At 41.1% G+C, this 25,141-nt stretch overlaps 1 protein-coding gene across 1 annotated transcript; it reads right to left on the reverse strand.

Moving 5' to 3' along the window:
- Window positions 1-14,407: 14,407 nt before the first annotated feature.
- On the reverse strand, window positions 14,408-16,067 carry TRIM61 (tripartite motif containing 61). Its single transcript, XM_081268943.1, has one exon. It carries the CDS (start codon window positions 15,891-15,893, stop codon window positions 14,472-14,474), a length of 1,422 nt encoding a protein of 473 aa, XP_081125069.1. The 5' UTR covers window positions 15,894-16,067; the 3' UTR covers window positions 14,408-14,471.
- Window positions 16,068-25,141: the final 9,074 nt, after the last annotated feature.

Genomic DNA, 25,141 nt, shown 5'->3' on the forward strand with positions numbered 1-25,141 from the left:
TGTCGAAGAAAAATTAGTTGAAAACAAAAGCCAAATTTTAGCCCACGTAGCCACATTAGAAAGCCTATTAAATGAAGTAAGAGAGAAATATATACAAGCAGACCTGGATTTACTTGGAGGTATTAGAAGCATTAACAGCAGGTACAACGACATAAAACCCCCAGCAATTTTTTCATATGAATTCAAGACAGAGTTACGATTCCCCTCTACGTTGTTTTGATCTGAAAAAAATGATCAGCACATTTCAAGTAAATTTGACTTTAAGTTCTCAAACCTCCCACCCTAATCTGAAATATGAAATGATGAACTCAAACGATTATCTCCCCAGCCATCTACTTTCTTTGCAGCTGCCTGGAGTCATGAGAGATTTGAAAGTGGGAGATATTTTTGGCAAGTAGAAGTGAGAGGCACAGGTGAATGAATGGTCCTTAGGTGTGTATAGTGAATCCTCCTCTGGAAAAGATTTGACTTCAGTTTGTCCCAGCAATGGTTTCTGGCAAATTGTGCAGTCCACAGATGTATCACAAGTCAAACAAGTCAGGTGGGTTGAAGTTTTTCTGGATTATGAGTTGGGAGAGGTTTCATTTTATAATTTGAATAGCAGATCATGTATGAGTACTTTGACTAAAGACTTTAGAGAAACGCTTGTGCCTTTTTTCTCTATTGAATGTTCCTCAGAATCTCTTACAATCACTATTGTCAGAGAGGAATTAACTATTGTCAGGAATTATGAACTGGCCTGGAGGACCATGTCCTATGTTTATATTTTATTTTATGCTCTTGTAGGGTACTTGTAATAAAGATTTTGATTCCACTTTGTTGTCTGGCTGTTAATCTTTCAGGACCCTCCCTTCTGCTCCACACCAGGCACCAGGGCAAAACAAAGTCTAGGTGCTCCCTATTTGGGCACAGGTAGGAGGTCTAAACCTTCACACCAGCCCATGCTGTCATCTCCATAACAACCCCATTGAGTCTTCTTTCCCTCCCTCCCTCCCTCCCTTCCTTCCTTTTCTTTCTTTCCACCTTAATCTCCCCATAACCGTTTTGGGAATAATTTGTCATGTTTTGTGTGTGATATCATCTGTCCTTTCATGGTGCTGGGGATTGAACCTAGTGCCTCACACATGCTAGGCAAGTGCTCTGCCACTGAGCTCCAGCTCCAGCCCTCTTCTTATTTTTTGAGATAGGGTCTTGCTAAGTTGCTGAGACTGGACTTGAACTTGCTAACTGGCTCCAGTGTCTGACAAGAGTGCACTTTAGCTCTGCTGCTTTGTATTGCATTTGTTGAGTTCTGCAGAGGATGTTAGAGATTTAACAGATATACAGATTCTCTCTGGCCTTGGCACTGGAAATTGATCCCAGGGACACTGAGCAACGTCCCTAGTACTTTTTCAAATTTTGAGTCAGGGTCTTGCTAAGTTGCTGAGGCTGGCCTTGAACTTGCGATCCTCCTACCTTAGACTCCCAAATTGCTGAGATTATAGGTATGTACCATAGCTCCCGGCTTTGATCTATGAAGTTTCTATAACTCTTGGCATTTGGGGGCAAGAGTATGGATTCAGGTCTATCATGTGTCTCTAGATCCTATATCAGTTCAGATCTATGTCTGGCCTTGAACTAACTGTGTCTAGATTCCTCCCTAAGTGTGACTAATGTAGAATCTAATGGAAGAATCTAACCTGTGACTGATTGGCACTGGCTCTTGTTCTATAGAGCACCTGGGTGTTAGAATATACCCCGTTTCATATGTGGGCTCATTATGAAGTCACTTATGTTAAGCAAGAATAGTCAATATGTGAAAAGCCATCACTATTCAATTATTTCTTTTTTTTTATATATTTTTGTGGTGCTGGACATTGAACCCAAGGACTCGCATGCTAAGCAAGTGCTCTACGTGCCAGGCACACTGATGCACCCCTATAATCCCGGTGACTCAGGAGGCTGAAGCTGGAGGATTGTAAATTTAAGACAGACTTGGCAACTTAGCAAGACCCTCATCAACTTAGTAAGACCCTGTCTCAAAATAGAAAAAAATCTGGGGATGTAGCTCAGTGGTGAATCACTCCTGAGTTCTATCCCTAGTACCACAAAAAGAAAAAAGATTCATTGGAGACACACATTTAAAACACAGGTATGCTGATAAAGGAGTTTATACAAAGGGTCATTGATTCACACTTGGTACAAGATTCTCTCACCTGTAATCCAAGCAATTTGAAGTTAGGCAAGAGGATTGCAAGTTTGAGGCCAGACTAGGCAACTTGGTGAGATCTTGTTTCATAATAAATAAAAAGGGCTGGGGAAGTAGCTCAGGGGTGAAACACCCCTGGGTTCTATCTCCAGTACTGAAGGGGGAATTTTTTTCTCTTTTATTTGGTTAAATTTCTGAACATTAGTAAATTAAAAGCACCTCTATCCCTGACACTGTCAAGAAACACCTTTGACTCAACATCCCAATGTGAAGATGAGCTTAACATCTTTTGGACATTATTGGATTCTGGAGACAATATAAAATTTGTTTGAGGGGCTGTTGATATAGCTCAGTAGGAAAGTGCTAATACATGTGAGGCCCTGGGTTCAATCCTGAGTACACCCCAAAAGGTGTGGGGTTTTTTTTTGTTGTCTTTTTTTTGCTTAAGGCCATTTGTGCTGTTATTTACAAATCAGTCCACTTTTAATGTCTGGCCTCCCAAGGCTCTAGAATCTTCCAGAATCTGGATTGCAATATTGTCTGATAGAACCTGTTCTGCCTGGGAGACTTGGAATAAAGAATTCTCTGGTGTTGGGTGCACATCTCGATAATATTAGATATTAATAGTAATATTAGATAATATTAGATAATAAATTATCTAATAATTTTTCTAATCTACACCTCTAGGGACATTATTGTACAGGCTTCAGCAACTTATTCTCATGCTTCATGGAAACTGAACCATGAGTTGCTCTAAGCTCTTTTATTGTTCCTGTTCTTTAAATAAAAACCTTTCTTTTTTTTTTTTTCCTCAGAGCTCTTTTTTTAAATTTTTTTTTTATTGGTTGTTCACAACATTACAAAGCTCTTGACATATCATATTTCATACATTAGATTGAAGTGGGTTATGAACCCCCAATTTTACCCCAAATGCAGATTGCAGAATCACGTCGGTTACACATCCACAATTTTACATAATGCCCTATTAGTAATTGTTGTATTCTGCTACCTTTCCTATCCCCTACTATCCCCCCTCCCCTCCCCTCCCAACTTCTCTCTCTACCCCATCTACTGTAATTCATTTCTCTCCTTGTAAATAAAAACCTTTCTTATATTCTAAATGGACAGCCATCCACGTGGAGGAAGTCCTCCAACCACATATACTCTCTTCTCTGGCCCTTGGACTTCTCCCATGGCAGGAGCTATAGATGGGATCTTCACAATACAAACTTCTAATTTCAGTGCCTTATGCCTCACGTCTAGTGACAGCACACGAAGTCAGCTGGATGAAGAGTTAAATTAGATAGATGCCTACCTGGGGTGTGTGAGATCAAAGAGACGTGGCTTAGAAATGCAGATCTGACAGTGTTCAGCTCCTCTATGAATGGGTTTTCTGTAAGCAATGGGTGTAACATGTCAGAATTCCCAGACTATTCCAAGCCCAAGGTTTTGCTATTAAGCCTGTAGGGAAGCCTGGATCTACCCCCTCCCCCAATAAAATATCCCTGCAGTGTCATGCAATATGCAACTGTCTGATAGAGCCTGTTCTGCCTGGGAGACTTGGAATAAAGAATTCTCTCGTGTTGGGTGCACATCTGGTTTCTAGCAACTCAGGAGCCTAAGCAGGAAGATTGCAAATTCAAGGCCAGCCTGGGCAACATCTTGATCCTGTCTCAAAAAGGGTTGGGGATATAGCCTAGTAGTAGAAACCCCTTGAGTTAAATTCCTAGTACCAATAAATAAATAAATATATTAAAAATTTAAAATTCCAGGAGTCAACTGGAAAGAGAGAAGACTGAGAGAGTTAAGTAATCTGCTAAACTGAGAAGATGTAGTACGATACCAGTCAGCAAGTTCCTGAAAAATCTGAGAAAACTGAAATTCTGACAGAATTCATACTAGTGTATTTGGACACCAGATCACTGATTAAAATTTAAAAAGAGTTTCAGAGCCGTGGTAGAGTCAAATGACTGACTACATATTACAGGTAGAGAAAGAGACACTCTTTCCTGAAGTCTCTTAGTCTACAGGATGTATTTAACATGGAACATTTGTTTTGAAGGCAGGGTCATGGGAAACAAAGTGGCTCTCAATTTCATTTTAGAGAGATTACGTATAGTTTCTGCACCACATCACAAATCAAGAAAAGGATCAGCCCCCAAGAAGTACTATCTGGCACTATTTTAAATAATTGGTGTCTATTAACTCACTAATCTTCAGAGCATTAGTACTGTAACTCTTTTTTTTTGGTGATGCTAGGGATTAAACCCAGGATTTTGCACATGCTAGGCAAGTGCTCACCACTAAGTCACATCCCCTGTTATGGTGTGAACTGATAAATTCAATCAATAAGAGTGTAAGTTATAGGGTATAGATTAGTAAAAAATTAGATTATAGATATAAGATTTTGATAAGTGAGATAAGACAATTATAAAGCAAGAATAGTCAGGCAGGCCTAAGACCCATTTTGCTGCCTTCTATAAAAAACTGTTATAAATGGGCTGGGGATGTGGCTCAAGCGGTGGCGCGTTCGTCTGGCATGCGTGCGGCCCGGGTTCGATCCTCAGCACCACATACCAACAACGATGTTGTGTCCGCCGATAACTGAAAAATAAATATTAAAAAAAAATTCTCTCTCTCTCTCTTCCTCTATCACTCTCTCTTTAAAAAAAAAAAACTGTTATAAGAGCGGTTTCTAAGAAACTGAAATGAAAGCTGTTTTCTTATAAAAATTGTTTTTCCTGTACTTTGTACCCCACAAATTTTACCCTACTCAGGGTACAGGGGTGGTCGTGGCAAGCTACATCCTGGGTTTGAATGCCCTTGTGGGTCTACTTGACTTTGAAGTAGATTCTCACCTGCCGACCCCCACCCAAATTCAGGATACAACTTTCTAGCACCAGCTTGAACCCGGGATTGTGGTCAACTTAACTATAAAGCTAATGCTTTTTTAGCTTCTGTTTATCACTTGCTTGCTGACTGGAAAATTCCAGTCCTGCCTAGAGCCCACAGGTCCCACTTATTAATATTTTAATTTCTGTGATTGGCTAGTTTACATGCCGATAAGCAAGTCACTGAGTTGTGGGTTTTGTGCTTATATTCTCCTTGGATGTACCAGGAAGCTGCTGTCCTCCCACAGAGCTTGAATCTCTATAGGTGGGTGACAGTCTCTGGCCAGGTAAATAAAGCTTGCTTTTGATTTAAAATTTGAATTTAGAGTGCTTTTTGGATTGGCTCCCCATAATACCCCAGGTCTTATAGCCAGGCCTGAACTCAATCTAGTTCTAAGTATTTATACCCGTTGATCTAGTTAAAGATCTTAAATTATTATTATTTTGGGGTACCAGAGATTGAACTCAGGGGCACTTGACCACTGAGCCATATCCCAGCCCTGTTTTGTATTTTATTTTTTTTTTTATTTTTATTTTTTAAAGAGAGAGAGAGAGGGGAGAGAGAGAGAGAGAGAGAATTTTTAATATTTATTTTTTAGTTCTCGGCGGACACAACATCTTTGTTGGTATGTGGTGCTGAGGATCGAACCCGGGCCGCACGCATGCCAGGCGAGCGCGCTACCGCTTGAGCCACATCCCCAGCCCCCTGTTTTGTATTTTATTTAGAGAAAGGGTCTCACTGAGTTGCTTAGCACCTCACTTTTGTTGAGGTTGGCTTTGAACTCGCAAACTCCTGCCTCAGCCTCCTGAGCCGCTGAGATTACAGGCATGTGTCACCATGCTCAGCTTCAATTATTATTTTTGTTCGTGGTGGCAGTATTGGGGATTGAATCCAAGGGCACTTTACCACTGAGCTATATCCCCAGTCTTTTTTTTTTTTTTTAATTATTTTTATTTTGAGACAGGGTCTTACTAAGCTACCTCATTTGGCACTGAATATACACAATCCTTCTGCTCAGCCTCCTGAGTTGCTGGAATTACCTGTGTGCATCACTACACCTGGTGAAAGATTCCTATCCTTTGCCTCTATAGGAATCCTCTCCCCTAAGTTTCAGAATTTCCAACTTTATGCTGAATTTTTCTGCTGGATTTCCCTGCAGTGGCTCCAATATCCCAATATGGCCTATATTTGACTTTGCTTTCTCCCCACACCTACTCTTTTATAGTGTTTCCTACCTCAGGAGAGGTATCTCCAGCTACCCCGAGGTCCATACCATGTTCACACAGCCGCTCTCCATGCCTTCACCCTTCATAATCAACTCCTATATCTTCAAGTCTGTGTGATACATTTGTATCATTTATTTCATTTTATTTTTCATTTGCATCATTTTAGATCAGGTACACATAATTTCTCATCTGCACTACTGAAGCAGCCGCCCATCTGGCCTCCCAACATCCTTCTCCAACTCACTCTTAGGATAGATGTCAGGGCTGGGGATGTGGCTTAAGCTGTAGCGCGCTCTCGTGGCATGCGTGCGGCCCAGGTTCGATTCTCAGCACCACATACAAAGCTGTTGTGCCTGCCAAAAACTAAAAAATAAATATTAAAAAATTCTCACTTTCTCAATTATCTCTCTCTCACTCTCTCTTAAAAAAAAAAAAAAGATAGATGTCAAATAAAGCCTCAAGAGAAGACACCCTCTAGGTTTGTGAAGAAAACCCTGTGGTCTTTGGTGGAGTCCTTTTCTGCCCTGCATCCCCCACCACACACAAGCACCTTCTGTAATACTCCATATTCTTCGATGGAGACATACACATGGCTTTTGGCTGTTTTATTTGGGATCTTTGGTGGTTAATTGTATTAACCAGCTTCATATGATTATAACAAAATACCTGAGGCAATTAATGTAAGCATATTTAGCATATGGTTCTTCAAGTTCCATTCCAAGATTGAGTAGCATCGTTATTTTGGGCCTCAGGAGAGGTGCTAGATAACAATGGTGGGGAGCATGTGTTGGAGAAAACTTCTCACATGATGAGCTAGGAAGCAGAAAAGACTCAGAGGAAGAGCCTGCGGTTCCATTTTCCCTTCCAAGGGCATGTCCCCTCCTACATCCTAAGGACCTTCCAGTAGGGCTTAAATGTTCTTAAATATTCATAGAATCCTTGGTGGGGGGGGGGCTGGGGATGTGGCTCAAGCGGTAGCGTGCTCGCCTGGTGTGTGTGCGGCCCGGGTTCAATCCTCAGCACCACATACCAACAAAGATGTTGTGTCCGCCAAGAACTAAAAAATAAATATTAAAAAAATTCTCTCTCTCTCTCTCTCCTCTCTCACTCTCTCTTAAAAAAAAAAAAAAAAAGAATCCTTGGGGGACACTCATGCAAACCAAATTAATATTTTCCTTCTTTTCCCATTTTTAGTTTCTTCAGACGAGGATCCAGAGAACTCAATCACTAAACAACTTTCACAGAATTCTTCCTTGCCCTAAGATTATGCTTATTTTCCGAGTGTCTAGGTAATTTGATTGCTCTCCAAAATAACACAGGGGAATGGTAGAAGATTCTACCTGTGTCTTATAGTTTGGTTATGAGCTGTCCTTCAAAATCTGTGTTAATTCAGGAATGTTGGGAGGTGAATTTATTGGATTGTGACAGCTGGACCTAATCAGTCCATTCTCCTTTGAGTGGACTACCAGGGTGGTAACTAGGCAGGCAGGACATGGCTGGAGAAGGTGGGTCACTGGGGGGTATGCCCTGGAAGGGTGCCTTCTTGAAGTCCCATTCCCTCTCTTTCTGCATCCAGTGCTCCTCGACCACACCCTTTTGCCAGAATATTCTGCCTCACCTTGAGTCCAGAGCAATGGGGTCAACCCGCCAAGGACTAAACCTCTGAAAGTGAGATAAAAGGAAATTTCCTTCCTCTTAATTGTTCTTGTGGAGCATTTTGGTCACAGCAATGAAAAGCTAACACACCATGTTGTTGACATTTGTTTGCTTTATTCTCACTATGAAAAGGAATATTCCCTACTTAAAAACAGATCTCAATACTGAGGAGGTAGATTTATGGCCATATCAAGGACACACAGCTTGCTTTAGGACTCTGGGAGACTGAATGTGAAGGGTTATGAGGACATTGGAGAAAGGTGTGACAAGAAAAGTGTTTACCACCTGTGTGCCAACGCCATGTTCAAAGAGCTAGCAGGGTTTGAACTATGAACCAGGAATATATACTGTCTTGTTTTTCTTTTTTGAGAGAGAATTTTTTACTATTTATTTTTCAGTTTTCAGTGGACACATCTTGATCGAACCCAGCACCCCGCACATTCCAAGTGAGTGCTTTACTGCTTGAGCCACATCCCCAGCCCCATCTTTTTCTTTCTTTAAGGTCAGATCTTGCTATGTTGCTCAGGTTCGCCCCAGACTTCTGAGCTCAAGTAATCTTTCTGCCTCAGCCTCCTGAGTAGCTGGGACTACAGGTGTGTGCCACCACATCTTGAGTGAAGCGTCATTAAGGTAATATATAAACCTTAATTAAACTGATTTCAGGAAATCTTGTGCTTTTCCCCTTAAAATGACTATTCTGAATTTTCTGTGAAAGAGATCACACATAGCCATCACCACCATTTTCTGGTGTTTTGTCCCTTCAGTGAGGTAACAGTTCCCAAAACTTTTTTTCCTCAGAATTGAATTTTTTTAAAAAAACTTTTTTCCACATATTTTATTGGTGTATTATAGATGCATGTAATTGTGGGATTTATTGTTTCATATTTGTACATGCACACAATATAACAATATAATTTGGCCAATATCATTCCCCAGTATTTCCCCTTTCCCTTCTTTCCTCCCTACCCCTGGTTCCTTTCCTCAATTCTACTGATCTCTCTTAAATTTTCATGTATCACAGAAATTGCTAGATCCTTTATTGGCACACAATGTTATTCAGGCTTTGAAGAACGAGGTATTTATTCCAGTCTTCAGCGTGACTTTCTTTCAATCTGTCCTTCCATAAAATCTAAGCCAGCTGTTTAATGTTCTCTGAGCCCGTAATCATTGTTACTGTTGAGCACTAGATGGTGCTCTAAATCCACGTTTATGCAGGGCACACAGGTGCGGGCCTATAATTCCAGGGATTCCAAAGGATGAAGCAGGAGGATTGCAAGTTTCAGGCTAGCCTCAGCAGTTCAGCGAGAACTTGTCTCAAAACAAAAAATTTAAAAAGGGCCGTGGATATAGTTAAGTGGTAAAGTACCTCTGGGTTCAATCCCCAGTACCAAAAAGAAAAAGAATTTCCAGATTTGCCCTGATACTACAACTGGTATATTGCAACCATTTTAGTGTTAGAGGGAGCCCCAAGTCAAAATTTACCTTGGGGCTGGAGAAATAGCTCAGTTGATAGAGTGCTTGCCTTGCATGTATAGGAGTTCAATTCCCATCAACACACACACTCGCCTTGAATCTGCAGTGTTATTATTCAGGATGCATTTGAGGAGTGTCTGGAGAGGGTAGTCCATCTCCACTGGGTCCATGTGTCTCCACCTGGAGCAGGATGGACCCTGATGTAGACCCTTGTCTACAGTCACTGGCCTACAGTCTGGTACTATGGAATTCTGACCAGCACTGGGCCTCAATGGCATATACTATTGGGACCCACAGCCATATCTGTGTCCACATTCTTGTTCTTCCCCTATGTGGACAATCACTGTGTTGTGCTGATTGGGTGGGAGGAGGGAGGAGAAAGGAGGTGGGCAGTCCCTTTGCCACCAGAGCCACTGCAATGCTAGATCATACCCAGAAACCTGAAGCTACAGAGACCAAGGCCCATGATGCTATGACCTGCCTGCTACTGTCATCTCCTATGGCCTGAGACCACTGCAGCCGGGAGGGGTGATGTTAGGCTGGAACATAAGTACATTTTACTGGGGCTGCAGTCCCTGCAAGGTGTTGCGCTTGATCCAGAGACCAAATTTGTGTGCTAGCCTGGGGAAGGGACCAATGAGTTCTGCCCAGTGTTGAGTTTCACTGGCCCAGCACTGAGTACCAAGGAAAGTCCTCCACTCACATCCGTCTTATCAGTAGATAAGTCTTTCTCCATGCTGTGCCTGATGTGGATATTGGAAGCCATTCCTTGATCACCAAGGCTGATGCTGAGGACACCATACAGGTCCATCAGTGGCCAGCAGTGCTGCAGTCTGAAATACAAGTCTGGCTCCCTGAAATCAAGATTTTTACCTGGCTCTGGGGAGGCTCTAGAGGCTTTGTCTATAGGTACTGGACCAAGGGCCATGGCACTCTGCCCATCACTGGGCTTTACTATGAGGGGCCTAATACTGAGCTCTAAGTCTAAGGCCTGTGGTGGTTTTTTTTTTTTGGGGGGGGGGGCGGGGGTAGGTAGAGGATAGTGGGATTGAACCCAGGAGAGCCACATCCAGAGTCCTTTTTATATTTTATTTAGAGATAGCTAAATTGCTGGGGCTAGCTTTGAACTCATGATCCTCCTGCCTGCTTCCTGAGCCACTGGGATTATAGGTGTGCCTACCAGCTAAGGCCTGTGTTTAATTGCCCCTCCCTTCTCCAAGTCAAAAGGGGTCTTTCTGCACACTGCAATGTCTCGAATTGGGACACGGGTGACTCAAGCAATTATTTTCCGTTCTTCACTGTTTTCCTTTCAGTGCTGAAAGGATCAGACCTAGAGTCTCCTGGGCAGGTACTCTACCACCAAGCTACACCCCAGTCCCAGATGTTTCTATTTGTTCCTTTTTGTAGTGCTGGGGCTCAAACTCAGGGCCTCACACAGGCTAGCAAACATTCTATCACTTAAGCTATACTTTAGCCCAAATATTCCTATTTTTTTTCCTTTTTGTGGTACTATGGGTTGAGCCACTGGCTACATTCCCAACCCCTATTTTTGAACCAGGGTCTCATTAAGTCGCCTGGGCTGATCTTGAACTCGAGATCCTCCTGCCTAGCCTCCCTTGTTGTAGTGATGTGCCACCACTTTAGCAAATTTTAAGAGATAATCTTTCGAGCTGGGGATATGGCTCAAGCGATAGCGCGCTCTCCTGGCATGCGTGTGGCCCGGGTTCGATCCTCAGCACCACATATCAACAAAGATGTTGTGTCCGTCGAGAACTAAAAAATAAATATTAAAAATTCTCTCTCTCTCCTCTCACTCTCTCTAAAAAAAAAAAAAAAAAGGAGAGGGACAGTTCAGTTATCCTCCCCACATACCGTTAAGAGATAATCTTTCATCATAATGGGATGAAATGAGCAATTAGTAACAAAAAGAATTCTGGAAATTTCCAAATTCTGGAGAGAAAACACAGGCCTGACCCAATACTGCAACAAAACAAAAAATAAAACTTTTTTTGTTGAGACACAGTCTCATTGTATTGCTCAGGCTGTCCTCTAACTCTAGGGCTTAAGTGATCCTCCTGCCTCAGCCTCATAAGCAGCTGGGCCTATAAGCACACCCCAGACCTAGCTCTTGGTGGAGCACACCTGTGATTCCAGACTTAGGAGGCTGAAGCAGGAGGATCCAAAGCTTGAGGCCAGCCTGGGCAATTTAGTGAGATCCGATATCAAAATTAGAAAGGACTAGGTGTGAAGTTCAGGGGTAGAGTGCCCCCTGGGTTCCATCCCCAGTAACACATACACAGTCCCACACATGGGTGCACATCAGACATGGTGGTACATGCCTGTAATCCAAGCTACACAGGAAGTTGAGACAGGAGGATTTCAAATTGGAGGCCAGCCTGGGCAATTTAGCTTTCTCAAAATAAATTTGGGTTAGGGATATAACTCAGTGGTAGAGCACTTGCCTAATATATGAGAGGCCCTGGATTCAAACCCCAGTACTGCAGAAACAAAAACCAAAAGCCAGGAGTGTGGTGTACCTCTGTAATCCCAACTAGCTGGTAGGCTGAGGATTGGGAATTTGAGACCAGCCTGGGCAATTTAGGGAGCTCTTGTCTGAAGATAAATTGGGCTGGGATGTAGCCCAGCAGTTGAGTGCACCTAGGTTCAATCCCTAGTATGGCTGCAGAGTGAATATTCAGGGATAAATCTGACAAAAAGATGTGCTTTCGAACGCCATTGACTTGGGAGGCTGAGGTAAGAGGATCAAAGCCAGCCTCAGCAACTTAGCAAGACCCTGTCTCTAAATAAAATACTTTTAAAAAGCCTGTGATCCTGGCACCAAAACAGGCTGGTAGACCAATGGTACAGAATAGAGGACACAGAGACAAATCCACAAAATCACAACTACCTTATATTAGACAAAGGTGCTAAAAACATGCAATGGAGAAAGGATAGCATCTTCAACAAATGGTGCTGGGAGAACTGGAAATCCATATGCAACAAAATGAAATTGAATCTCTATCTCTCACCATGCACAAAAGTCAACTCAAAATGGATCAAGGAGCTAGGAATCAGACCAGAGACTCTGCGTCTAATAGAAGATAAAGTTGGCCCAAATCTTCATCACGTGGGGGCAGGCCCCAAATTTCTTAATAAGTCACCTATAGCACAAGAGTTAAAACCAAGAATCAACAAATGGGATGAATTCAAACTAAAAAGTTTTTTCTCAGCAAGAGAAATAATATGCGAGGTGAATAGGGAGCCTACATCCTGGGAACAAATTTTTACCCTCAAACATCCGATAGAGCAGAGCTCTAATCTCTAGAGTATACAAACAACTCAAAAAGTTAAACAACAAAAAAGCAAATAACCCAATCAACAAATGGGCCAAGGACTTGAACAGAAACTTCTCAGAAGAGGATATACAATCAATCAACAAGTACATGAAAAAATGCTCACCATCTCTAGCAATCAGAGAAATGCAAATTAAAACTACTCTAAGATATCACCTCACTCCAATAAGAATGGCAGTCATTATGAAGTCAAACAACAATAAGTGCTGGCCAGGATGGGGGGGGGAGGTACACTCATATATTGCTGGTGGGACTGCAAATTGGTGCAGCCAATTTGGAAAGCAGTTATGGAGATTGCTTGGAAAGCTGGGAATGGAACCATCATTTGACCCAGCTATTCCCCTTCTCGGACTATACCCAAAAGACCTAAAAAGAGCATACTACAGGGACACAGCCATATCAATGTTTATAGCAGCACAATTCACAATAGCTAGAATGTGGAACCAACCTAGATGCCCTTCAATAGATGAATGAATTAAAAAAATGTGGCATTTATACACAATGGAATATTACTCAGCACTAAAAAATAACAAGATCATGGCATCTGCAGGCAAATAGATGGCATTAGAGCAGATTATGCTAAGTGAAGTTAGCCAATCCCTGAAAAACAAATGTCTTCTCTGATATAAGGGGGGTGACTCAAAATAGGATAGGGAGGAAGAGCATGAGAAGAAGACTACCACTAAATAGGGAAGAGAGGTGGGAGGGGAAAAAGAGGGAGAAGGGGAGTTGCACGGAAGATGGAAGGAAAACCTCATCGTTATACAGAATACATATATGATGTTGTGATGAGAAGAAGAAAAAAAAGTGTGTCACATTAGATTGGATAGAGAAATGATGGGAGGAGGGGAGGAGTAGGGGAGATAGGAAGGGCAACAGAATAGAATAGACATTATGATTGATGTATGTATTATGTCAAAATACATTCTGCTGTCATGTATGACTAAAAAAAAAGCCTGTGATCCCAGCAGCTCAGGAGGTTAGCCTCAGCAACACAGGTAGTAAAACCTGGCCTCAAAAAAAAAAAAAAAAAAAAAAAAAGATGTGAAGGACCCCTGGGTTCCATCCCCAGCACTGCAAGCTAACAAGACTGAAAACATGACTCAAAAATATAGGGGTAAACAGATAAAAGTTGAAAATGGTGACCTTTACAGAGCAGGTATGGTCCATGCATGGTTATGTTTGCATTTAATAAAGGCCTTATTTTTCTTATAGGGAAAATATGTAGGCAAATACCAGAAAAAAAATCTAATTCACTTTTATTAACAATCATTGAAGTAATACTTTCCAAAGTAATACATTTTTTCCCAAATAGTTTATCTAAGAATTTATAAAGCATTTCCTAATTAGACCCCATAATATGCCTATAAATCAGGAACTACATTTTTATGAACTTGCTTAAAATTTTTTTAAAATTTTAATATTTGTTTATTTATTTATTCTTAGTTCTCGGCGGATACAACATCTTCGTTTGTATGTGGTGCTGAGGATCGAACCTGGGCTGCACGCACGCTAGGCGAGCGCGCTACCGCTTGAGCCACATCCCCAGCCCTTAAAATTTTATATGAAATAATAGTCACTGTTTTTTTATAGTAAAAACATTTTTTAAAAAAGCAACTGTCAACAAGATTCACTGGCTCAGTTATATCCACTAACTGAAAGAAAAAGAAATCTTCGAATACATCACCAATCAGAATCCGTTACTGTACAGATTTTAAGAGGTTTTGAGTCAGTTCCAGTGCAGAAATAAGGCCAAAGCGTTTCTGTGAGATCATCATCAAAAGTATAGAGAAGAGCTCTATCATCCATATTATAAAAGGAAACCTCACCCATTTCAGAGTCTAAAAAAACACCAATCTTACTAGGTGTAACTTTTGGGAGAATACTAATTTCCTCAGAACCCAATGCAACATAATTAGTCTGACTACAATGCCCAATTCCCCATAATCCATCCTGTACTACAACTGTTTGTCTTTGAATCTTCCTTCTTCTATAAAGAGTGTGTTTACAGACACCCACAATCCATTCAGGCTTGTCTTTCACTTCTACCTGCCAGTATTGTCTGCCAGAATGAAATCCCTCAGAACCTAGAACAGCCGGGCAGAGATAAAATCTTCTGGAATGATCAGGTCTTATTTTCATACTTCCATATTGCACACTTTTTCTGTCTTCAGAGATAATAAGGTTCCGATGGGCTGTTTCAGGATCTAGAACTATATCTACGTGAAATTGCTTGATAATTCTACTTAGGCCAGAATATTGTGGAGGAAGCTGGTAAACATAATCTTTTAATTTGAATGAAAAAGTTTCAGGGCATTTTGAGGATTCATATCTGTGGTAGATACTCTTAACATTTTCCAGTAATTTCACTTCTGATTTTACATATTTGCTCTCTATCTCCTTCAACAGATATTTTAATGAGGAGGCATGATCTGAAAGTTGTGTCAAGTTTTCCTGCAGTTTCTCTGAAATATCCATCTCTTCATCTTGTAGTTGCCTAAGAGCAGTCTCATGCTCATTTTGGAGAAACAATGCAATTTGTTCAAATTCAGATTTGAGTTCTTCTCTCCTGCGTTCTACCTTTTTCTTCACTTCCAGGGATTTTCTACTTTGCATACTAATCGTTTTTTCAATGTGTCCCACTTTCTCCTTCCATGGGTCAATGTAGCACTCCAATTTTTTCCTGTGATAGAGGGCAGCCTTCTTTACAGGCCAAATAGTGTGATGCTGGTGATCAATGGAGAAACGACACTGCGGACATAAAACCTCTAGGTCCTTCTGACAGAAAAAAGTCAGAGCTTGTTTGTGCTTCTCACATATAAACTTTCCTTCCTGTCTTTTTCTCTTGCTTCTTCGTAATGGGAGTAGCTTAGCAATTTCAGTCAAGTTACTCAGCTGGTAATTGTTCCTGAACTTCCTTTCTGGACAGTGAAAGTGGCAAAAAGGGCAGGGGAAACTATTCTTTAGATCCTTCCAGGACAGACTGATGCAGGACAGACAGAAGTTATGCCCACAGTGGATCGTCACTGGGTTTTTCAAGTGCTTCAGACAGATGGGACACTTAGCCTCCATGTGGAGGTCTGCCAGGACAGTTGTAAACTCCATAAGCCTTGGATAAACAAAGGTGGTGGACAAAGTAGTATTTCCTTCAGGAGGGCCTGGCTCTATAGAGCTCAAGACCTGGTAAGCAGTAGAAATCTTCCCTTAGAACTTCAAAACTGACTAGCTTTTGGTTCTAATGCCTCAGCTCGCTGATGGCAGCCTTTAAAAACCTGTTTAGCCTTCTGTGACTTACCCCCCGCCCCCCAATCTACTACCAATTATGCTCCTGAGCCTACAACCTATTGCATATTAGCACATATTAGCTGGGTGGCTGCTCATCCCACTCAATGATCTGAAGTCAAGCTTAAGACTTTTCTTGCTCAAAAGAAGTAACCTTGGTTCACAATGAGGAATCCTTCCTATGGGTGAGAAAAGATGCTTAAATTAAAAATTTGTTCTATAATCATCAATGCATTAAAACATTCACATGGAATAAGCCAAACATGAGAATTTTAGTATGGACTATAAAATATAACATTGTATGGTTATTTGGGTATAATACAATTATCATAGGCAAGAAATATAAAAGTCTTGTTCATGTCCCCACATGTACTAAAGCATGTGGGGTGGGTACCATCTAGATGGCTGCAACTCCCTTTCATAAAGTTCAACAACAAAAAGAGGCCAGTGCAGTGGCACTTACCTATCATTCCAGCATCTTGGGAGGCTGAGGCAGGAGGATCACAGTTCAAGACCAGCTTCAACAACTTAGTAAGACCCTATCTCAAAATAAATAAAATAAAATAAAAAGAACTGGGAATGTAGCTCAGAGTGCCCCTGGATTCAATTCCCAGTACCACAAATAAATAAACAGAGAAAGGAAGAGAGAGAACAAATGTGGAAAAAAGTTAACAATTGGTGAATCCAAGCAAAAATATGCTGAGGTTTACTGCATATACTTTCAACTTTTCTATAGGTTTGAATTTTTCAGATATCATTTTCAAATAAAAATCCAAGGCAGAAAATTCCCTGGCTTATTTCTAACAAACTCCAAACCCAAATTTAAGAAAAATTAAATTCCTCCAAAAGGATTAAGAAAACAACAAAAAAATAAATTAGAAGAAAAAAAAAAAAACCTTCCATCAAGTTTACAAGCTACCTCACCATCAACACAACAGTCTCCCCTTCCTGCACACACTACCAGACACTTTCTCAGCTTTTTCTATTCTTCACCCCTTCCTTATAACTTATTATAGTAAGAGTAATAACATGGGCATGGTTGTGACATGTGAAGTTGGTTTTGTTTTGCTTCTCAAGTAAATTGTTTTTATTATACACACTTTCTCTTTATATCAGCAGAATTTAAAAAAATGCCACAGGACTAGAAAGTTTCCATTTACAAATTATTTCCAAACTTATGGTCTGACTCAGTGTCTCAGATCTGCACAAGCAAGAGCTATCATAGCAAAAGGCTATATAAGGTCTAATATTAAGAGAACACTAAGGGCTAAGCATGTGGCTGGGTGCTTATCTAGCATGCTGAAGGCCCTGGGTTCAATCCTTAGTACTGAAAAAAACAAACAAAAACAAACACAAAAAAAACCCACAGGACATGTTTGAATCCTGGCTCACTTACCTATCTTCAGGAAAATCTATGTATCTTTTTGGAATCTTCTTTCTTTAAACTGTAAAATAAAAATTATAACACTTATAATTATAAACTGTAAAATAGAAATTATAACATTAAAAAATAATGTAAATGGGGCTGGGGATGTGGCTCAAGCGGTAGCACGCTCTCCTGGCATGCGTGCGGCCCGGGTTCGATTCTCAGCACCACATACAAAGATGTTGTGTCCGCCAATAACTAAAAAATAAATATTAAAATTCTCTCTCTCTCTTTCTCTCTCTCAAAAAAAAAAATAATGTAAATGGTAGCTAATATATGACCATCGTTCTTGGCCAATGAAGCCTTCATTTGGCATATAATGCAATCTGGATCCAATTAAGGTCCACCCAAGTTCTAGATTTGCCCATTGCTTCTCCCCCTTCCCACAAAGCACTCCGCCACTTAGTCATATTCCAGGCTCAAGCCTGCACTTTATTTTTTAAATAACCACTGAGCCACATCCCCAGCTCTTTTTAACTTAAAAAAAAAAATTTTTTTTTTTGTTTTGATATCAGGGATTGAACCCAAGGATGCTTAACCACTGAACCATATCCCCAGCCCTTTTTACTTTTTTTTTTTTTTGAGACAGGGTCTCGCTAGGTTGCTTACAGCTTCACTAAATTACTGAGGCTGGCTTGAACCTGAAATACTCCTGCCTCAGCTGCTATTAGAGGCATGGGCCACCATGCCTGGCTTTAATGTTTGTTTTGAGACAGGGTCTCAATTGCTTAGGACTTCACCAAATTGCTGAAGCCAGCTTTGAACTTTCAATCCTCCTGCCTCTGCCTCAGGATCACAGGTGTGAGCCACCATGCTGGGTTCAGGCCTTCACTTGTAAAACTGATTAAATCTGCCAGGCGGGTGGCAAATGCCCATAATGCCCAGCAATTTGGAGGCTAGGGGAAGAGGACTGCAAATTTGAGGACAGCCACAATAATTTAGCAATATCTTATCTGAAAATAAAAGGGACTGGGGGGAGGGGGCAAATAAAACTTAGTAGTAAAGCATCTAAAGCATCCCTGAATTTAGTCTTTTTTTTTTTTCTCCATGAGTGATTTTTATTTTCATTACCAGGGATTTATCCCAGGGCCACTTAACCACCGAGCCACAACACCAATGCTTTTTATTTTTTGAGACAGGCTCTTGCCAAGTCCTTAGGGCGAGTTTAGTCTTCAGCACCCTAATAAACCCATTAAATCTTTCCTGCTGATAACTCCCCTAATCAGGACAAAGTTTCCTTCCCTTAGCCTATCATTCAGAAACCTTCATATTTCATTATCTTCATTTCGTGTTTCAATCCCCACTACCAAAATAGAATCTTGCTCATCATCACATAGGGAACACGTGGAAAACGTATACAATACTTTAAAGAAAGTATGTACAGAAAAGGAACTCTGGCATAGTGCAAAGGATATAAAACACACTCACTCCCAGGATTATTGTGTCACCCTTTCCTAGAACACACACACAAATCAGCCTTTCCTCCTTTATAATGTCATGAAGTGAACAGAAACGAAAGCGGTCTGTAGGCACTATCACCATTCTAATTCCTGGATACACAACGGTGCCTCCAATCAATTCCTAACTATGTAGCAGAAGCAATTTTTTCTTTCTCTACTGGTGATTGAACCACTGTGCCACATCCCCAATCCTTTTTATTTTGAGACAAGGTCTCACTAAATTGCAGGCAGCCTCAAAGTTTCCATACTCCTGCTTCAGGCTCCCCGAGTGGCTGCGATTCCAGGCCTTGGTCACCACACAACAGCTTGATCTTTGCTACGTCCAAAATCCTTCTTTTCTTTTTATTTTGAGACAGATCTCACCAAATTGCCCAGGTTGGCTTCAAATCTGCCATCCTCCTGCCTCAGCCTCCAGAGGTGCAGAGATTACCAGCGTGCACTACCATATCTGTTCATTATCTAGCGGGTCCAAATCCCCACTTGACTGTGAAGTTCTTGTTGGCTTAAGTGTTCGATAAATAAACAAAATCTGTGGTGGATTCCCAGTCCTGTTTAAACCACAACTGATCCTAAACCTGCTCAGGTATAAATCTGAAAAGGTCATTCCTACCCGTAAGGCCCCTGCGAGGACTGAAGGATGACTAGAGAGGTGCAGGTGATGGAGGGTGGTGGGTTCTCAAACGGCGGCTACCACCCCACTCCCTTACCTCCACGACCCCAACCCCAAATGCATACAGTAATTCTTTGAAGGTGATCACTTCACTAATTCTCATTCAGTTCAAAAGTCTTCTTGAAAGTTGAATTACCAAGGCCCCCTACCCTCGCTGTTAGCCCACTGATCTGGAACCCGGCTGTCTGTCTGGGCTGATTTTCCACAAGACCCTGCGGACTGGCTCGTGGTGGCGGCCCACGAAGCCACTGCTCAGACAGGCTTCACCTCAGGGACTGCCTGGCTTCCTCCGGGCAACCCCTCGATTTACCTGGAGCGAACGGCTCCGCGGCTCCGCAGCTCTGCAGAGACCCGTCGCAATCCGGCCGCGCGCAGGGGCGTGTGATGGGAACCCCGAGGACCCCAGAGCCGGGCTCAATGTTAAACCCGCGCGGTGATTGGCTGTTCCTTACAAAGTGGGCGGGGAATGAGCCTGCGCATGCTCAATGATCCTCTGTGGCGGGGAGAGCGTGAGGAGCTCCTGGGCAGAGCCGGGTGGCTCAGTGAGGATCTCCCGGTTGCCCTCAAGTGACGGTTTCATTCCTGGCACACTCTTTTCAGATTCGTACTATGATATCTCTGTGTGTAACCTGAGGCCCAAAGGAAGGCTGCAGGCTGGTTTTGAAAGCTTCCCCCGCCCTTCTCTCAGACTTCTCTCAGAGGGTAAGGAAGTGGAGTTGAGCCGAGAAGCTGCTTCAGTAGCCTGGAGCAAGGTCACCTGGATGCGGGGTGTACCCAGACAATCCTGGAGGAACCAGTCCCTTTTTTGATTAGTTTGCATCTCAATGGGTGTGTCTGTCCCCTCACTACTGGATTAGCCCCGTCCCACCAATTCCAGTTCACTCTGGTCTCTCCTAAGGAGGTCACGTTTTTTAAGCGAATTGGAGGGGTAATAGCCCTCAAGGCTGAAGGAAGAACTGGTGAGGAGCTTGTTGAACTTCAAGGAAAGGAAGTGCCAAGGGGCAGGGCGTAGAAAATGGCTTTGGGTGGAGGGTGAGGTAGGCCAGAGTCAGTGCCAGGCCTTTGAGACAAAGTTGAGGATTTCTTTTTTGTGTGTTGGGGGAGGCGGTACTGGAGATTGAACCCTGGAGCCATTTATCACTGAGCTGCATCTTTTATTATGTTTTATTTTGAGATGAGGTCTCTGGACTGAGTTGCCCAGGCTGGCTTTGAACTTGTGACCTTCCCGCCTCAGCCTCGAGTATCTGGAATCGCTAGCATCTGCCATTACACCCAGCTTAGTGAAATATTTTAAACATGATGTCACACATCTTTGAAAGGATGACTAGCTATAGTTGAAAGGAAACGGTTTTTTTGTTACCTTTAAGAGATCCTAGAAGGAGCGGGGCATGAGCAGTTACAAGTGTGAACTAGAAAGTCAAAAGATATTGATTAAGTCCTGGTTGCTAGACCTTTTGAAATACTAGTGGTAGCAGTTCATCTCTGTTCTTTCTCTGTGGGATGAGAGAATTGTTTCAACTTCAATATCATAATATGGAAAATAAGTTCCTGTCACAGTAAATGGCATAAAATTTACTTAACATAGGAACCCCATCAGTATGGCCCTGAATCTTGAAAGGCTGACCATGCTTTGTAGGGTCCCTCGTAATTATACGGGGTGGGGCCAGAGTAGCTGATAGATGCTAATTAACCTATAGAGTTGATTATTATTGACTTGAGTCTTCTTCTGGACCAGTTGTTTTTAGAATTGGCATGAGGAGTTCAGAAGCAATCTGGCATTCATCCTTACTCTTCCACAGAAACTGTTCTCAGTTTATTAGAGTGTAAACTAGTTTATCAGCCAAGGAATATGTTTCATACCTGTTACTCCTGAGATGCTTTGTAATCTTTGTCTCTGGTAATTTCCATATGGTTTTTAGCAAGGACACACAACAGACTTATTATTTGTGTTGTGAAATGTATTTGTATATATATGAGTCCACATTCTCAATGTCTGCAATTCTGTGAAGATAAGGAATGGTGGATAAGACTAGGATCTAGAACCAGACTTCCAGGAGTTCAAATCTAGGCTCTTTTACCTCGTTGGACCTTTTACACATTATCTTTTTGTGCTTGTTTTATTATCTAGAAATAAAATGAAGAGTGGAGCAATAATAATAGTACAGCAGGGCTGGGGATGTGGCTCAAGCGGTAGCGCCGTCGCCTGGCATGTGTGCGGCCTGGGTTTGATCCTCAGCACCACATACAAAGAAGGATGTTGTGTCCGCTGAAAACTACAAAATAAATATTAAAAAATTCTCTCTCTTAAAAAAATAATAGTACAGCATATCTCTTGAAATTGTTGAGTATTGAATGAGTTTTCATAAGTTAAAGCATTTTGAACAGTGTCAGACATGATAAATGATATATAAATATACGCACATGTATATATATTATACATATAAAAAGTGTTTTGTTCATATGTATTACACATTATCTATAAATTCATCTAAAAATGTCTTTGTTTGAGGGCAGAAATTAAATTTAGAGCAAGGCCTGGGAGTATACCTTAGTGGTAGAACACTTGCTTAGGATGTATGAGGTCCCAGGTTAGATCTTTTAGCACTAGGAAATAATTAACTAAAATTTAGAGTGAGCAAAATTTAAGTGTTTTGCTTTTGTATTCTTTGTAAAACTTAAAAACTCTGAAATTTGTGTTTTTCTTGTTACTTGAAAGCAATTTTTAAAAGAGAAAGGCTGTTTGGTTTTTTTTTTTTTTTTGGTACCAGGGAATGAACCCAAGGATACTCAGTCACTAAGCCACATCCTCAGCCCTTTTTTATAATTTTTAAAATTTATTTATTTGGTACTGAGGATTGAATTTAGGGGTACTCGACCACTGAGCCACATCCCCAGCCCTATTTTGTTTTTTATTTAGAGACAGGGTCTTATTGAGTTGCTTAGTGCCTCACTTTTGCTGATCCTGGCTTTGAACTTTCAATCCTCCTGTCTCAGCCTTTGAGTCACTGGGATTACAGGTGTGTGCCACTGCTCCTGGCTTTATATTTTATTTAGAGACAGAGTGTCACTAAGTTGCTGAGGCTGGCTTTGAACCCATTATCCTCCTATCTCAGCCTCAGCTTCCTGAGCTGCTGGGATTACAGGCGTGTCTGATTCATTTTACTTACTATCTTTACTGTTCCCATTCCCCATCTCTTCCCTTCATTCCCCTTTGTCTAATCCAGTAAACTTCTGTTCTCTTCTGTCCCCCACTCTTTATTGAGTGTTAGCATCTGCATATTAGTGAGAACATTTGGCCTTTGGTCTTTTGAGATTGCTCCAGTTCTTTTTTATATTTTATTTAGAGAGAGAGTCTTGCTAAATTGCTGAGTCTGGCTTTGACTTGTGATCCTCCTGCCTCAGCCTCCCAAGCCACTGAGATTACAAGCACATACCACCATGCCCAGCTATAAGACTGAATAGTTCTTATACTGAGAAAAGATAACAAAGCAAGGTGTGGTGATACACACCTATAATCCTAGCTAGGTGGAATAAAAAATTCAAGTCCAATTTTGGCAGTTTGTCTTAAAATACAAAATAGCTTGGTATGGTGGCACATGCCTGTAATACCAGCAGCTTGGGAGACTGAGACAGGAGAATCACAAGTCAAGACCAGTGGCCAGCCTCAGCAACTTAGTGAGACCCTGTCTCAAAATAAGGAGTTGGGGGAAAAAAATAAGAGTTGGGAAAGTATCCAATGGGTTAAATCTCCAGTACCTCCTCCTCAAAAAAAAAAAAAAAAAAAAAGTAAAAGGAGCTGGATGCAGTGGTACATGTCTGTAATCCAGGAGGCTTGGGAGGCTGAAGCAGGAGGATGCAATTTAGGCCTTAAGCAACTTGGTGAGATCCCATCTCAAAACAGAAAATAAAAAGGGCTAGGGAAGTAGTTCAGTGGTAAAGCCTCTCTGGATTTGATCCCTAGTACCCAAATACATAACTAAATAAATAGGACTGGGCCTGGTGATACATGCCTGCAATTCCAGTGTCTTAGGAGACTGAGGCATAAGGATTTTAAGTTTGAGACCAGCCACAGCAATTTAGCAGACCCCATCTCAAATAAAAAATAAAAAGACCTGGGATGTAGCACCCCTAAATTAATCTCCATAGCCAAAACTAAGTAAATTAATTAATTAAATTAAAGTGGTTGGGGATATAGCTCAGTGATAGAATACCTCTGGGTTTGATCACCAGTACCCACACCCTGCATGCGTCATGATTGCACACACACACACACAGCAGACACTCAAGTCACCAAGTGTTTTATTAAATTATTAGGAGAAGAAATCAATAGCCACTTAATTACATTATTAAGGCTGATTTTTAACTGTTCTTCTGTGAATATGAGAATTCATACTTGAAAAATACAGGCTTTATTGAATGAGATGTATTTGAATTGTATAAAGTGTTTTATATGTATAGTATACAAGTGAGTTTGTTTTAAATATAAATATAATTGACAGTAGCTTATGTTTCTACTCAAGGTGCACTTGTGGAAAGGAATTATAATTTTTTTTTTAATATTTATTTTTTAGTTCTCGGCGGACACAACATCTTTGTTGGTATGTGGTGCTGAGGATCGAACCCGGGCCGCACGCATGCAAGGCGAGCGTGCTACCGCTTGAGCCACATCCCCAGCCCAGGAATTATAATTTATCCAGAAAATTATTTAGGAGTTCCCCAATAACATCTAACTTAATGAGATAAACAATTTTATATAGAAGTTTAATTTCAGTGCCTTAAGTACCTTTTATTCCAAAAGACATTTTTAAATAAACCTTGACAGGAAGACAAACTGCATGATATTTTGAGATTTTTCTGTTTCATTTTCTTTAACATTAATGCCAAACTGCTATTTTTAGCAAATAAAGGTTACTAATTTAATATCTTTTCTCACTCTATAATGTTTACAAGTTTCAAGGTATGATTTTGTAAACTCATCATCTGGAATTAACTTAAACTTTGTGTCACTAAGCTAACAGTCTTTCAATAAATACAAACATAACATTTAACCACTTGGGAATACCTAGTTATTCAGATCTAGATAATAGTTTTCCTTTTTGGGTAATCATATTTCTAATTTTTTTTTCTGATTTTTTTATTTGTATATCTATCACAGGTTGAACAGCATCAAAACAAAGCTTATCAGAATGATAAACAGTCACCTATTAGATACAGATTTTGTCATGTTAGGGCATCATTGGCATAACTAATTTTTTTTTTTTTTTATAGGGGATTGAACCCAGGGGCACTTAACCACTGAGCCACATTCCCAGCCCTTTTTTATTTTGAGACAGGGCCTTGTTAAGTTGCTGTGGCTGGCTTTGAACTCATGATTCTCTTGCCTCAGCCTGGTGAGCTGCTGGGATTATAGGCATGTGCCACTGTGCCTGCTTGCATAACTGTTATTTTAATGTTAACTAAGCCAGGCTGGTTAAGGAACTATCTATACAAAATGATCCAGGCCATAAAACAAAAC

This window comes from Spermophilus citellus, assembly GCF_964194105.1.
Source record: "Spermophilus citellus genome assembly, chromosome: 16".
Classification (NCBI taxonomy): domain Eukaryota; kingdom Metazoa; phylum Chordata; class Mammalia; order Rodentia; family Sciuridae; genus Spermophilus; species Spermophilus citellus.

Bases quoted from the DNA above. Each gene is read 5' to 3' on its own strand.
- TRIM61 (XM_081268943.1), bottom strand. From the start codon at position 15,893: ATGGAGTTTACAACTGTCCTGGCAGACCTCCACATGGAGGCTAAGTGT.